General features: G+C 55.8%; 1 protein-coding gene across 2 annotated transcripts; it reads left to right on the plus strand.

Annotated features, from left to right (window-relative positions):
• The first annotated feature begins 959 nt into the window (after positions 1-959).
• On the plus strand, positions 960-13,133 carry NCOA5 (nuclear receptor coactivator 5). Of its 2 annotated transcripts, XM_063296780.1 has the most exons (8): positions 960-1,065; positions 7,555-7,621; positions 9,420-9,659; positions 9,730-9,845; positions 9,928-10,054; positions 10,217-10,416; positions 11,471-11,794; positions 11,891-13,133. In XM_063296780.1, exons 2-8 carry the CDS (start codon positions 7,584-7,586, stop codon positions 12,505-12,507), a joined length of 1,662 nt encoding a protein of 553 aa, XP_063152850.1. In that variant the 5' UTR covers positions 960-1,065; positions 7,555-7,583; the 3' UTR covers positions 12,508-13,133. The 2 variants fall into 2 exon arrangements, with proteins under 2 accessions (XP_063152850.1, XP_063152851.1); XM_063296781.1 differs by lacking the exon at positions 7,555-7,621 and having other exon boundaries at positions 993-1,065.
• Positions 13,134-15,667: the final 2,534 nt, after the last annotated feature.

Consider the following 15,667-nt stretch of genomic DNA (forward strand, 5'->3'; position numbering starts at 1 on the left):
AGGGGCCTGGAGGGGTTGGGGTCCCTCAGGCCTGCTGGGGACCCTCCCTCCTTTCCAGCTGCTGGGCTCAGGGGTGCGAGAGAGCATGGGTGCTTGGCTTGTGCACCCCAATTTGTGGGGGGGTAATATCACCCTGTGGAGTCCTTGGTGCTGAGCCGTGTTGCTTTCTTGCAGTCGTTTCATTGCCAGACAGCATCTTCAGTGCAAAGAGGGAGTGGGCCTTGCTCTCAGTTTATATACCGTGGCTTGCCCTGCTTGAGTTGGTGGGGGTGTTCTCTCCTTGGGAGTTCCTTGATTGGGCTGTTGTTTGCTGCTGGGTTGATTGCCTGAGTTAATTTTGCTTCGATTAATATTTGCTTCGATTAATATCACCCTGTCCGAGGAAGGCAGGCGGGCGACCGGGGTGGGGGGGCCGGCTGACGCCTAGCGAGCCCAGCAGGGCCGGCGTGGCAGTGCCCCGCAGCCCCAGGAACGCGCAAGGGGCCCGAGTCAGAGGTCGCCCACCCAGCAGGGGAAGGCACAGAGGCTCGAAGGCCGGACGGGGCCTTTTCGGGGGGTCCCAGTCTCCCAGAGGACGCCAGAGGGAAAGCGCGCAAGGGACCCCTAGAGCGAAAGGAGGCGCCAGCCTTAAAGGCCGCGCGCCCTGGAGAACTCGCCCCCCCCCGCGCGCAGGAAGCCCCAGCTGCCAGTTCGTCCGGTGGCTCTCTGCCCCTGCAGGTTTGCGGAGAAGCGCCGGCTGACCTGCCGGGCGCCCCTCCCGGCCTGTCTACAGAGAGTCGGGCCGCGCTTCCCGGCTTCTTCGGCCGCGGCCCACCAGCCTCCCGGGGGGTTGTGGGAGTTGAAGTCCCAGGGGCCACGAGACCGGAGCCACGCGCAGGCGCTTCACGGCTCCCGCGGCGGATTGGTCAGAGCGGGAGGAAGGGGTGGGTCCCGCGCGCTCTCGAGAAGGGCGGGCGGCCCGGAAGCGGAAAGGTCGGCCCCGCCTCCGCTCGGCGACGCATCGTGAGGCGAGAGGAGGCCGTTGCCGCGGAGCAGCAGGAGCCGGACGAGTCCCCGGCGATCCCGGTGAGTGCGGCGTCCCCCGCCCGGGGTCGCGCTCGGGGCTGCGGGGCGGGGGTGGCGCGCGCGCGCTCCTGCTCCTCCGGGAGACCGGCAATAAACGCTCCATCCCGCCAGTGGCTTGTTGTGTTCTTTGGCGCTCGTGTCCGCGTCCGCCCGCCCGCCCGCCGCGCGACGACGGCCCATCGCGTCCTCGGGCCCCCCGAATGGTCCCCGCCCTGGCTCGTCGGAGGCCGAAGCGCGGCTTTTCCCCTTCCGTCAGGCTCGGGAGGGAGGGAGGGAGAGAGGGAGGGCGAGCTATTTGGAAGAGGACTCCAATTCCCAGAATCCCCAGCCGGCGCGGTCGCGGAATTCCCACCCGAGCCGCCCGGGGAATTCTGGGAGTTGGAGTCCGCCCGTCACGGCGGCTGAGCTGGAGAAATGCTGCTCCCGCGGCGGCGGCGGCGGCGCCTCGGGGATCGAGCCCCTGGCCGAAGCGGTGGCTGCGCCGCGCGGGGAGGGAAGGGCCGCAGGTCCGAGCGGGGGCGGGTTCCCGGGCGGGCCCAACTGCCCGGCCTGCTCGTCGGGGTCGGGCGGTTTCTTCGCTGCTTTCGGCCTGGGTTTCCTCGTGCTTAGGAACGCCAGTTACGACCTCCTCTCTGCAAAGAAGAGGCGCCTTTACCGTTTGCCCCCCGGGGGCCGGGCTGAGCCGGCCTCCGATCTGCTGAGCTAAGCCCCGGTCGAAGGCACCTCTTCTATCCGACGTTTAGCCCGGGTCTGCTCGGTTTCCGTCCGTTCCTCCGACTAGCGAGGGGTGCGCCCGCTCCTTCACACAAGAGCGTTAGGGTTAGGGTTAGCACATAGGGTACCCGCGATGTGCTCTCTGGCACCCGTCTGCCTTTGCCCTGTGCTGAGGGTGGCAGTGCTGAAGGGCCCTGCTGTCGAGGTGCGGAAGGGGTGGCGTGGCCTTCACTGTGTCCGGTGGGTAGTTTCCCCAGGGCTTTGGAAGGTAGCACCCCTCCCTGGGTGTGTCCCCCCACCCCCCCATATTCTCTTCAATAAAGAAATGTTCTGGACCTTGAGATCTGTATTTTTTCCTCTTTCTAGAGAATTTTGTGCTTAAATATTTTTAGTTTTGAATTTTGTTTCAACATACTAATAGCTGCAGCTGTGTTTAGTTTAAACTATTGTCCAGAAGTTTGGTGTTGTGGTTAAGGCACCCGGCTGGGGGGCCTTGAGTTCTCATCCCACCTTAGGCACCAAGCCAGTGGGGGGACCCTGGGCCAGTCACTTTCTCTCAGCCCTAGGGAGGTGGCAAGGGCAAACCGCTTCTGAAAAACCTTGCCAAAGAACCTGCAGTCCAGGCAGTCTCCAAGAATTGGACATGATTGAATGGATTTTTAAAAATTGTCCTGTAATGGGTTTGTTTTAAGTTCTCCATATGCACAGCTTATTCTTTACTGAGAAGCCACGTTTCAGATCATCGGTGTCACCAGAGGATTATCCAGTGCTAAATTCAGTTAAAAATGCCAAGGCCTTCCTAAGGACCAGCACAGTATAACAGAGACGCTCACGGTATCCATTTTAAGAAGAGTTAAATTGACTCCCTTGGTTCCAAATGAATTCTGTTGCCTGTGTCCGTGTCATTTTCTTGACAGCGGTACAGAAGAGATGTGCCTGCCCTGTTTTCTGGGAGGCTTGTGTCCTTTATTCTACTCACTCCCTGCCTAGTGTACAACCCTGGGATTTTCTGGTGGCCTCCTGTTCAAGTACTAACCAGATCCAACCCTGGTTGGCCACAGTCAGCTGGATGCATCTTTGGGTGATCTAAAAAAATGTTCCCAGGTGGCTTTTCATAGAGGCTCCGAAGAAGTTGCTGACCCGTCAAGTCCGTAGAATTTAATGATGGCGGGTGGAGAATATTGCTGGAACTTGAATGTGAGAGCTGCGGCCATGTGAAAGCTGCAAAATGAAGACTGGATTTCCTCCTAAATCATCTCCATGGAGAGGTAGAGCAGAGCTAAAGGCCAGGGAAGTGGGCATGTGCTCCAGCAGAGCCATGCATGTGGCAGAATGCAACTTCTAACAAGGAAAAGTTTACAACACAAACACTGAGATTTTACAGGAATTGGAGAAGAATGCAGCTAAAGTTAGTAGACTGGATACTGTATTTCGCATTTCTATAGATTTTGGCAAAGCACTTTATAAATAGATCTGCAGCCAAGAAGTTGAAATGGAAGAAGAATCGAGAAATGCTTAGAAGAGGCCTAAACCACTGTTCAAGCTACATGCATTAGAACTGGTGTTGCTCAACACAGTCCACAAGCAAAATGTGTGAACTGTCATGTCAGCAAGCTGCAGAAATTCAGGAAACTTTGAAGGGAGACTCAGCATGTGGGGAGAATCAAGTTGTTCCATCTTCTGTTGAATAGGAAATCCTCCCCCCCCCTCCTCCTCCACCACTGGAGGATATGGGCTCTGATCTGCCACACGGCTGCAGTGCAGGTTGGTGGATGTCCATTTAGTCTATATATCTCTATGCACACATAGACTTAACTCTGCCTCCTGAGCACTGGGGCCCAGTTGCTACCTATCATGCTCCTTTCTTTCTTTCTTTCTTTCTTTCCTTCCTTCCTTCCTTCCTTCCTTCCTTCCTTCCTTCCTTCCTTCCTTTCTTTCTTTCTTTCTTTCTTTCTTTCTTTCTTTCTTTCTTTCTTTCTTTCTTTCTTTCTTTCTTTCTTTCTTCTAGTCCAGTTTTGCTTAGATGCCCGAGCTCAGGGGGATGTACCTTTTGTATTTCCTGCATGCATATCCTGCCCCTGGGGCTAGGAGCAGGGCAAGGCACCCAAGGCCCGCCCTTCCTTTGATCCTCAAGAGTCACATGATTGGTCTGAGACATCATGATTCTCTAAAAGCCTCCAGCGAGTTCATGTCACTTGGGTCTCCTTTGGATCAATGCAGTACCACAAGTACTATGCTGGTTCTCATGGCCATCAGGAGGAGCTCCACAGCTACATGAGAAATGCTTTTTCCCCTCTAGTGCTTCCTGGCAGGTTCCCACAGAGTTACACATGGCTGGGTCCTGCAGGGCCAGAATGTAGCTGGAAGGTGGCAGGAACAGCGGAGGCACTGGAGGGAAAATGTCTGTGGCAAGCAGATTTGGAAGTCCGCTGCTAGTTCCAGGGGACGTCGAGGCTGGATGGATTGGATGATTGGCAGCTTCCACTGACCTTTGTGTGTTTAGTATTGGGTAGTAATAGGGGGTAGACTGGATGACACCAATCAAAGAGAATCTCTGTAGCTCAGGGTTGAACTGTGGAGTCCTTGGTGCTCTCTGAACCTGGTGGTTTTCTTGCAGACATTTCATTGCCAGGCTAGGCAATGACTTCAGTGCAACTAGATGATCTCCGAGGTCTCTTTCAACTCTTACCTTCTAACTCTCTGGGAACGAGATAGATACATTAGGCACCAGGGGTGCCCAACTGAGTAGGCTCCTTGTGGAAGTTGCCAGCGTAGTCAGCTCCCGAGCAGTCCGAGTGGGATCTAATTGTGACAAGGGGCGGATTCCCAACTCTCCTCCCACTCCCACTTTTGCTTTGTGAAACAAAACCCAGATGTGGCATGCAGCCTTCCACGTGAGTGGGAAAAACTTCAGTTTGGGTAGACCCTGTGGTGGTCATGTATCCATGAACTTCTGGGCTGCTTAGACACCCCCCTCCCCCAAGGATGGCAAGTCAAAGTCCCAGCAGTATAAGTATGAGAGGCTCTGCTGGCAGCCCAGGGATGGGGTCAAGCAGCCTTGGGGGAGGGGCAATACAGCTGCAGTCTCAGCTTGTCCCTGGAGCCGAACATCTAGAACCAGTCCTCACATCTGAGAAAAAATGGTCTCTGGTTGCATGCAGAATTTCCTGGATGAAATGCCCACCCCTCTTCCCCCCTCCTTGGGCTCTCAGCTGATGCCAAGCCCCAAAGCAGGATGGGTGCACATTTGCAAAGGGGGTGCACACCCTCCTCAGCCATCCATGTTTGGCTAATACAAGCCAGGTCCACCTTTCATCCACAGTAAGACCATGGATGAGGGAAGATGTGCTATGGACAGATCTGGCATTGCACAACAGCAGCCGGAGGTCTCTGAGGACCTGGTAGCCTGTTACCTGGTTGGGGAAACTGGTCTTGGGTGCCCACCCCCTTTCCTTGGGAGCGGCCTATCTGCTGCCTCCCACCATTTTCCTTTGCCCATCACTGCCTTCACCCTCCCTCTGTGCCCACTTCTGTTCCCAGAGCCCCAACCCTAAAGGAATCTCACCAGCAATCATCCCACCTCCCTCTCCCTCCCAAAGGGAGGCATTGGCCAGGGAGCCCTTCACTGAGCACGATTGACTGATTGGATTTGTATGGCCGCCCACCTCACCTGAATGACTCTTTAGCTCTTGGCTTCCTGCTTGGGCAGTTTGTGTGCCCCCTTCCTCCTCTGGGCTTCTGAGGCAGATAGCCAGACAAGGGACAAAGGTTCGGCCCAGGGAATTCACAGTGCAGCTCTGGAACGTGGAGGGCTTTTTTCCGCCCAGCCCAATTGCAAAGCAGTTATTCCCGTGACTGCTAAAGGCCTGTAATCCATGCTCTACTTGGCGCCCAGGCCCTGGCCATATCCTTCCAGCATTCAGAGGCACAAGTGCTGTAATATTGGTACTTTTAACTACATTGTTTTCAATATTTTCTACTTTTCTAGAGATGAAAGGCTGTACAGGTAGTCCTTTTTTAGTGACTGACTCATTTAGCAACCATTCACAGTTACAACGGTGATGAAAAAGTAACTTTGTGATCATTCCTTGCATTTATGACCTTCATAGGTCTGTAAAGCAAAGGAAAGCTGAAGTAAAATCATGATGTTTCACTGAATGACCGCTTTGATTAATATCCTAGTTGCCAGACCCAATTGTGGTTGCTAAACGAGGACTACCTGTAATAGGTAGAAACACTGGCTAAAGTTGATGACTACTTTTATTTAGTCAGGGAAATGATTTACAGCCATACATCTTGTCACTTCACTCTGGAGTGCCAAACATTTCTGTAGAAAAGTCACATCTAGTTTGAACATTTTTAAGCAGGACTGTGCAGACCCTTTGAAGAGGTGCTTGGGAGCACCCACAAAGGCCCTGTTTCTGAATCACGAACGCTGCCGCCTTTTTTCCCCCCAGGCCTGCACGGCTCCGTTGGAAGCTGCCCCCAGCTGCTCCCAGTGGTGCGCACATTCTAGCTGATTCCCCAGCAGAGCCATGATCTGCACATGTGCACAGGGAGAGAAGCGGGAACCCTTCCAGGCAGCGGTGCAGACCTGGAAAGGCCCTGGCAATCTAGTATGTGGCAGAGAGGCTTCGTGTGGCCTTGAGGAGAGTCTGCAGGGCCCTGTTGGACATTCCAGGCACTTTCGCCACATACAGGCCCACAGGGGAGCGGGCAGGAGGCAGGGAGGCATACGAAAGAAACAGCAGGGATCTCCCTCACGGCCTGGAACAAAGCTGTGCCGTACTTCAGTCGTTCCTTTCTGTGCCAGCTCCCTTCTGGGTCTCTCCCTTCTTCCCTCCTGCCCCACTCCCCTGAAAACAAAGGGGAGCCGTTTTGAGAAGCGCTCCTAATGCATGACGAACTGGCAGGCATTCTGCCCAGTGACTGCTGTGGGGCCTGAGAAACGAGCCAAGGAGGGGCCCTCCAGAGAAGAGAACCTTTCCCCCAAGCATTTCTGCATTATACTTCCTGCTGGGGGAGGCACTCTTGGCCATTTAGTTGAGCTGGGTTGATGAGGAATAAAGTTCCCCCAATAATGAACTTCGGGGGGTGAGTGGTAAGTATTTCCAGAGGCAGGTACCACCTGAGATGCCAAGGGCGGAAGTGCCCCTTTTCCTTCCTCTCCCTCACTTCAGAGGCAGCCCTTGTTGCAATCCTTGTTTGCATCCTCTGGAAACGACCATTTTTAAAAGGAAATGCTCCTGATGCCATTGCTTACTTATGTCGAAATATATTCAGGTTTAATTGTTCACATTCGTATAATTAATCAACGGAGGCTTGACAGCTCTGATTCCATGGGGATGGGGAACCACTTTTCAGGGGCCCTCCTTTTCGTCCGGCTTGCGGGACCGCGTCGGGTTCACCACAGTGCAGCTGCGCGCATCCCTCTGGATCCTTCTTGTGGCAGTTGCGTGCCGAGGGAGGGGGTCTCCAGCAGTCTGAGAAGCCCCCGTGTCACTGTGACAAGGTGAGGGGCCGAGCTGCGGGGCCAGGAGAGCCCCAGGCCCCTGGGCTGTCTCAAAGCGGATGCCTTGGCGGAAACCTTCACCCGGTGATCCATGTGTGCCGAACCTTGATGTAATAAAAGTTGTCTGATGGCCGTTGGCTCCCTGAGTGGATTTCCTTGCTCCAGCCGGTGGACTTTGAACTTGTCTTGCTTTCTTTTCAATATACTGATGATCTTTTCTTTGTTTCATAGCATTGAACAGATGGGTTGATTATTCTTTTCAGATATTAATAAAGCAGCGGAAAGAAGAAATATGAATAAGCCTCCCTCCAGGTCCAGCCCAGCGCGAAGGTAAAGTACTCTGACGCAACCAGTTCCCTACTCAGCGGTGCTGCGTCCTCTGCCCTCGGTGGGGCTTCCTCTAAGGGGAATCCGGCGGGATCCCCATCCCTTGCGAACCTCCTGGGCGCCTCCTGCGCTCAGCACAGGCGGGGGAAGAGAGTCTGGCTGTCGACTGGACTCCGGGGCATCCCTGGGGAGCGCCTCGGGGCAGGCTCCACCACAGAGAAGTGGGCAGCAACGGGGGTTGCGCTGAGGACAGAGGCCTCGGGGGAGCAGCTCCCCTTATGGCGGCATGCCTTTTTTGCAACCGATTGCCCCGAAGATGTTCGCGAGATCTCCTTTGATAAAGGATTCCTCTTGGCACTCCATCAGTGTTGTGCCCATCGTGCGTGGGTGCTTTTGTTGGCATTAGCACAGAACTGTGCACACGCCTCTTGCCTGATGACCATTTCTGCCAGGGCAGGAGCTGGGACCTACCGGGGGACCCTTGGTCAAAGCGCAAGCAAGTGCCCAAGCATCACTCTCGATGCCGGTGGCTGGTGCGCAAGCGGACACCTGAGCATTGCCTTGTCTGGATGCTGTGGGCGGCGCGCATGCGGGTGCCTGGGCATTGCATTGCCCTGGTGCCATTGGCTAGAGTGCAAGTGGGAAGGCAGCGACAGCGGTTGCTGGGGCATTTGGTTGGAGCTCTTCCAGAGCCCCGTTGCATGCCTAGGTCTGCTGAGTGCAGCAGGGGGCATCTGCCCAACTTCTCTTCAAAATCCTAGCTGCTGTCCTGTCCCAAATTTGCCTGGCTCTTCTTTAAGCAGACTTTGGGCATCCTTTTCGATTCTCTGACTGTTCTTGTATCCCCCCTGAAATAGACTGTTCACTGGGGTTTTGTGAAATCAATTTAATGCCCTGCTTACACAAAGTCAAAGAATCTCCAAATACATTGTTCTAATCGATGCTAAACCTTTGATGAGGGAGACCTACATATTAAAGTTCAGTTATTCCACATCTCCTAAATTCTCCACGGCGCTGTGCACAGCAGAGCAGAGAACGCTTCCAGTTATTCTTGATGCTGATGGTGGAGAGGTAGCTGCAGCCAGGAGCCCAGTGGGGCTGATACTTTGGGGTGTGCTTCTGGGGGGGTGGTAGGGTAGGGGTCAGCTTCCTTAACTTTTCTGGCTGTTCTGGAAGATTGGGTCTCCCTGCCCATCTCTCTGGGAGTTTGGCCCACTCCTGTCCAAAGTAGGGCCGCGTGGTGGTCCTGGGAGGTACAATGGTGGCCTGTTCTAAGGTGGAGAGTTCCTCCAGGCTGGCTGTGGATGGACCCCCCGGGATTCTCAACTTCCACAGGCCATCAGCTGCTGTGGCACGATGCCAACTTCCTTTAGGGCCAAGACTGATCTTGCTGAACTCTGGGACCTCTAAGCAAATCCAGAGGGTGAGCCATCCCCCTGAACTGTACACGGCAGGATCTAATTCACTCCAGGCTCCTTTTGGACACTTTTAATGTTTGGTGTCTAGCGGGGGCATCTGACCAAGGCCTCATTGCCACAGAAGGTGGGAACTCATAGGACTGAATGCGCCTCCCCAGAGTCCTCTCTTGCGTTAGAAATCTTCCCTCCTTTTGCCTTGTAGTACTTGCTTTCTGTGCTGGTGAGCACTAGGCCACACCCCAGAATGAGGCCGAGGTTACATGGCTTCCCAAAATGTGGATGTCCTTCTAGATTTTTGTTTGAGTAGAGGTCTACGGACAACAGTTCTGGCTAATTCCCCTGACCGCTTCCCTCTTAAGGGCTTTTCCCGGTCCTTCTTGTAGAGAGCCCATCCCCTATGGCGAGAGGGACGCGCGGCGTGACCGCTCTCCTAACCGGGGTAGTCCGCGCAGGGACGGCAGGAATGGCCGAGACTCCAGGGACGGACGGGACCTTCGGGTGCGAGATATGCGTGGGGCCAGGGATCACCGAGACCCCAGAGACCTGAGGGATCCCCGTGACCTGCGAGATCCCCGAGACCCTGTCTATGACCGCTACAGGGAGCCAAGAGAGCCTCCGTACAGGTAGGTGCGGAGGGGGAGACCAAGGGGGGGGCTGGGTCAGGCACGAGGTCACGTGCGGATTTCCCTGCAGGCGAGAGGAAGGCTACGACCGCTACACGCGCCCTGATGATTATTATCGAAGGCGGGAGGAGCCGTGTTATGACCGCTACCGAGACCACTTGGAGAGGCCCCCCTTGAGCACTGAAGGTCAGGGACTGTCCAGCTGTGGACAAGGGGGTGGGCGGAGAAGGCAAACCTTTGCCCTCATGCCAGTGGTCCTTCCCCGCAGAGCGCATGAAGCGGGAGGAGCGACGCCGGGAAGAGCTTTATCGACAGTTCTTTGAGGACATCAAGAAGCGCATCGATGCTGAGCGGCCGGTGGATTGTTCTGTGATTGTGGTCAACAAGCAGACCAAGTAGGAACCTGGGCGGCTGGTGGGCGGGTCTGTCAGCCGGGCAGGGCTGGATTGGGCTCCTGTTCGGAAACGCTGGCAGTGCCCTTTGAGGGTGCTGCCACTGCTCCCGTGGTCCAATGCCCTGGGCAGACTCTGTTCTCTCTTGGCTTCTGCCTGATGCAGGGATTATGCCGAGTCGGTGGGACGTAAGGTGCGTGACCTTGGCATGATGGTGGATCTGATCTTTCTCAACTCAGAGATGTCTTTGCAGCAAGCCCTGGATGATGTGAGCCAAGGGGGCTCTGCCTTTGCCATCGTCATCACCCCGCAGCACCAGGTTCATCACTCCTGCACAGTCAATATCATGTTTGGCACCCCCCAAGGTAGGGCTGCTCCTTGGGCTATGCTCTGTGCAGAAAGGGTAGGGCCAGGCAAGCCACAGTGGAGTTTTGCCTAAGGCTTGGTGCGAAGCATGTTCAGTAGCTCGCGGTGTGCAGGATTGTGTTGGTAGGCTGGCATTCTTTGGAAAACTCTTTCTGGCCTCAATCAGGCCTGAAAAAACAAAAGGGCCCCAAGCTGCTTCAGGAGATGCGCTCCTCTGCTCGTACCCTTTGCATTTGGAACCCCAGCAGGTCTTTGTTTCCACCCTTCCTAATCCCCAGAATTCCAGCCCAAATTGGGTTATTCAGCTGCTGAATTTCGATTTTTTGGTTGGAAAAGTTGGTGGGTGGAGGGATTGACTCAGGCATCTTGGGTAGAAGAATTACTGCAATTATCGATAAGGCATTTACAGAGATTAGGAATGCAAAAGCACACAACGTAAGGGGGAGGGGGGCACAAAAGCCATTTCACTCAGTCAAGGCTTTTAAATAGCATTCCGTCAGGGCTCCCTAATCCAGTTCGTACAAGAGACAGACTCCTGGCATTAAGTCTGGACGCCGTGGGGCTTGCTGTCCACCTCCCGGCTCCACTCATCTCTCCCTTACTGCCACTGGCTCGCCACCCCTGCCCTCCTCCCTCCCTGTGAGTATTATGGGCTATGGCAACCTGCTCAAGAGGACCCCGGAGCCTTTCTCTGTGCCAGGAAAGGAAATGGGCCTTTTTCCAGGTGGACTTAATCTCCCCCCACCCCACTTTTGCTCCTTTGAGATGAGCAGCGTGCTGCTGTCTGCGTCCCTCGCAGGTCTGGGTGGCTCCCACCCGGAGGAGACCTCAGAATGCTTTGGAAACTTGGCTGTTGTCCTGGGCCTGGGGCAGGGTGGCTCCGTCAGCGTCCCCTTTTGCTTGATACGGAAGGGTTTCCTGCTGGACGTGCAGGAGCGGTTCTTCTGTGATGTTATTTCTAGCTTTTTAAAAAAACTGTAAGCTACCCAGAGCGGCCTCTGAGTCGGATGCACAAACGAACGAACAAATGAATGCTCGCCTCTCCTGCCGCAGAGCATCGGAACATGCCCCAGGCGGACGCCATGGTGCTGGTGGCCAAGAACTACGAGCGCTACAAGTCCGAGGTCCGGGAGAAGGAGCGGGAGGAGATCGCCAGGCGGGCGGCCAAGATGGCCGATGAGACCATCCTGCAGGAGCGGGAGCGCCCCCCTCCCGCCGAGGAGGGTCTCCGGGGCAGCCACCCCCCAGCCATCCAGGCCCTCCTGAACCTGCTGGCTGACAACCGCTACCTGACTGCAGAGGAGACGGACAAGATCATCAACTACCTCCGGGAGCGCAAGGAACGGCAGCTGCGCGCCAGCGCCGACTCCCTTCCCGGTAAGTCCCGGCCCGTGGGGGGCCGATCCCCGCTTTCTGGGGGTCCGGTCCGAGGCAGAGGGCGGGGACTTACCTTGCTGGCTTCCCTCCGTGCAGCCTCGCTTCCCAGGCAGACCATGGGAGCCCCTTCAGGGTCCTCGGTGCCGAGCTCCCAGGGACACCAGAGCGGCCAGCCGCTGCCCGCCTCTGCCACGGCCACAGGCGCTTCCAGTTCGCAGCAGGAGCTGCAGGCCAAGATCCTCAGCCTCTTCAATAGCGGGGTGGCCGCCGTTGCAGCGACCGTGGCAACTGGGAGCACTTCGGGGGTTGGGGCATCTCAGAACCCGGGTTTTGCTTCCGGGCCGAGCACACCTGGCCGGGCCCCGCAGCTGGGCATGGCTGGGGCCTCCCAGGCCCAGCAGCGAGCCCCGTCCCAAGCCACCCAGTTCCCAGGCCACCCGGGCTCCGCCAGGGTCGCTGGTCCCCAGGCTTCAGCTCCGCAGCCGTCCCAGCCCCTTTACCAGAGCCGGCCCCCTGCGCCCAGTAACACAGCTGCCTCACGGCCAGCGCCATCTCTGGGGATCAACTTCGACAACCCCAGTGTGCAGAAGGCCCTCGACACCCTGATCCAGAGCGGCCCCGCCCTCTCGCACCTGGTGAGCCAGACGGTGGGCCAGGCCCGGGCGGTGCCCCCGGCCCAGCAGGCCTTGGGCTCCTACCAGCGGCATTACTGATGCCAAGTGGGCTCGCCTGCCCCACAGCTGAATGTTTTGGGCGGTGCGTGTCTCTCCCCCTTCCCGCCTCCCCCCTCCCCCTCCGGCAGGCTTCTAGTTGCCTTGGGCCAGAGAAGGCTGCAAGGGCATGCCTTGCCTCAGGCAGCCTCTGCCGCTGGCGCCCCTTCGTCCCCTGCCTCTTGCCTTGTCAGTTGGGAAGGGGGACCAAGAGGGGACACGCGCTCCCAAGCAACAAAGGGCGGTCCACAGCTGGCAAGGGTAGGTGGGCTTAGGGGCAAGTCCAGATGTGTCGCTGCCATGGGAATAACTGGTTGGTGGCTGGTGTTCAGCCCTGCCAGGCGGGAACGTGGTCCTTCTCCAAGATGGTAGGAGGGTTTTGCCGGCTTTCCTTTGGCCCGAGACACCGCCTTTGATTTAATGTTGTAAAGTTTGAAAGTTAACTTTGGGGGACCTCAGAGGTCAGTTTCTTTCCCAACAGAGGAGCCTCTGCTCAGAGGCTCTTAGCGGCGACTGATGCCTGGGGCTGTCGCTGTTCTGTTCTTTAATGGTTCTGTTATGTAGAGACCTCTGTACTGCTAGCGAGAGGACATAACTTTTTAATAAAATATACATATGTATATATATATTAAAAAAAGTGTCCGTTTCAAATATTTCAGGCTGCTGCTGCTGCTGCTTGAAAGTCTAAAGGGAGTCGTGTCCCCCCCAGAGGTAGTGGCAGCAAAGGCACGCAGTGCCACAAACTACCCACCACAAACCCTGCCCGCACCATTAAGTCACCATTTGGAGTGCCAGGAAGCAGTTGATGCTTCTTAGCACTTGTTTCCCCAACTCAGTTCAAGAAGTGGTTTCTGCCTGCAGTGATCAAAACGCTTCGGTCACCCTCTCTTAGGGGCTCTTGCCCGACTTGGAGATGCCAGCCTGCAAGAGCAACAGGGAGGGGCATTACCTTCCAGGCTGGCATGTCTTTCATTGGGAGCTGAACTGCTGTGGTTCTCTAGCCCCTCACTGAGCCTGGTTGTAGTAAGGCCTTAATTTTAGGGTGGCTCAGCTTTTCTAAAACTAATGCAGCCTGTTAGTATTGCCCTTCTAGTAAGCTCCCTTTGGCGTTGTTAGCTGCCCTGTGTGCCAGTTCTCTTGGAGGGAAGGCGGGTATAAATCCAGTCCACAAGTGTCCCAGGATTGCTGTGGTGAGGAACGGACAAACGCAGCTTTGTTTTCCTCGCCGCTTTGGAACAAAACTCCCTGGTTTTTGAAAGAATGAGTGAAGCAAGAGCAAAAGCCAGGCTCTTCTGAGCCCTGTGTGATACTTCATGCACTTACACCACATTCAAGCTCTGTTGTTGCCGGCATAATTTGACCTGGAAACGCCCAAACAAATTTTCTTCCTTTAGGTTTTTTTTCCCTTTCCCACGGGCCTCAGCTTCTCTTTTAACGACCATTTTAGAATATTGTCTCTGTTGAATCTGCTGCATTTATACATTGCCTTTTCTTCGGATGGCCACTCAAGGCGGTTTTCAGTCCAGAATAATAACGTGCAACCTGATAGGTGTAATGCCAAAAAGAGAAGAAGGTGGGAACAGGAAGAAGGAAAAGGAAGCGCAGTTACCAAAGGGCCCGACCCTGGCAATGTTGAAACAGTCTCTGCGGGAGCTGCTCTGTTGCAAAACAGCTCCTTTTGGGTGGGCAGGGCTTGGGAACCTTGGCTGGGCACGGAACGAACCGGGCTGTTCCACTCTGGGCAGAAGTCTCAGGAGGGAGGCCAGCCAGGTTGCTGAGCAGGTGGCCAAGCGGATAAGCTGATGCCTGGACCTCAGCAGGGGTGGCGGCTGCAGGAGTGGAAGCAAGGGGCTGGGAGGATGGGGGACATCCATGGCAGCAGGGAGAGACAATGGGAGCAATCAGTGGGGCATGCTGCTTCCTGGGGAGATGGGCATCAGCTTCATCTTGCCCATACTGTCTCATCCAAATCCCAGAACTGCTAAAGTGGTCCAGGTTCCGCTTCTGCCAAACGTGGCCTGCCCTAAACAGTTCAGTAGAACCTTTGGAATGTGCTGGTTTGTTCCCGGGCTCAGAAGAAACATTTCGCCTGTTGTGGACTTAGCCCGTGGAACAACCTTTTGGTTCCAAGGAGCATTCAAGGCAGTGTGTGCACATAGGTACAGTGCACAGGAGCCTCACAACCTTGGTGGATTTAATACACCACCCCGATTGATGCTCATGTTCCCTTGCATGCACAGATGCTCCCCTAAGGTTCCCATCTCTCCCTGCTTTCATTTTCCCTTTTGTGGGGCAGGTGCTGCTTCCAGCATTTTCATTCTCTAAGTAATTGGGGTGGGGGGTGGGGGGGCCAAGCAGGGCAGGAAGCCCAGGCCAGTCTGCTGGCACGTTGGCATCTCTGGGGACCGTGTTGGGGAGGGCAGGCAAATCCCCGAGGACTCCCTCCCCACTAGGCATCCAGAGGCCCTGAACGCCTGTGCACCTGTGGTAGCCTTCCGAGAGCCCCTGCTGCTTTCTGGCCCGGGATCCTTGAGGAAACCCTCACGACCGACCGACCAAGACAGTAGCGGCTAAAGGCAGGGGGCTCTCCTGCAGGCTGAGTAGAAGGGAAAGCGACAACTGAGTTTTCTTCTCCGTGTGTCCATTATGCACCTGCCCGACTCAGCTAGCTTCTGCCCGGATGTCAAGGGCATGTGGAACAGCAGAGCACCAGCACCATCTTGTGGATGCTGCCTGGAAGAGGAGAGCTTTGGAGCCCCCAGTTATCTTGAGATGCTGAGTCAAATCAGCCATTGTAATAAAGGTAACTGAACAGCACCAGAAGGGAAAATGTAGCTGGTCTGTGCACACCTTTGGACTGAAAAGGGCACTGGAAACAGGTATCAGTCCCTGGTGCATCTGCCTGATTACAGAGTGTTTCCTGTTCGTTATGCAAGAGTGTGAGGGTCACCCGTTAGATAAGATGAAGGCTCATGGGAGCATTTTGCTTCTCCCCCTGGCCCGCCAGATGCCTGAGGGGTGCTTGCAGGCAGGGGACAGAGGCCCCTCCCTCCCCTGAGCTGGAATTGGAGGGAGGCTGCCCCCGGCCCAGAGGTGAGGGAGCCTCCCAGAGAAATAGTTCCCCGTGAGTCTATCCAGACCACTTGAAGCCATCTGGGCGAGC

Source organism: Candoia aspera, chromosome 3 (assembly GCF_035149785.1).
Source record: "Candoia aspera isolate rCanAsp1 chromosome 3, rCanAsp1.hap2, whole genome shotgun sequence".
Taxonomy (NCBI): domain Eukaryota; kingdom Metazoa; phylum Chordata; class Lepidosauria; order Squamata; family Boidae; genus Candoia; species Candoia aspera.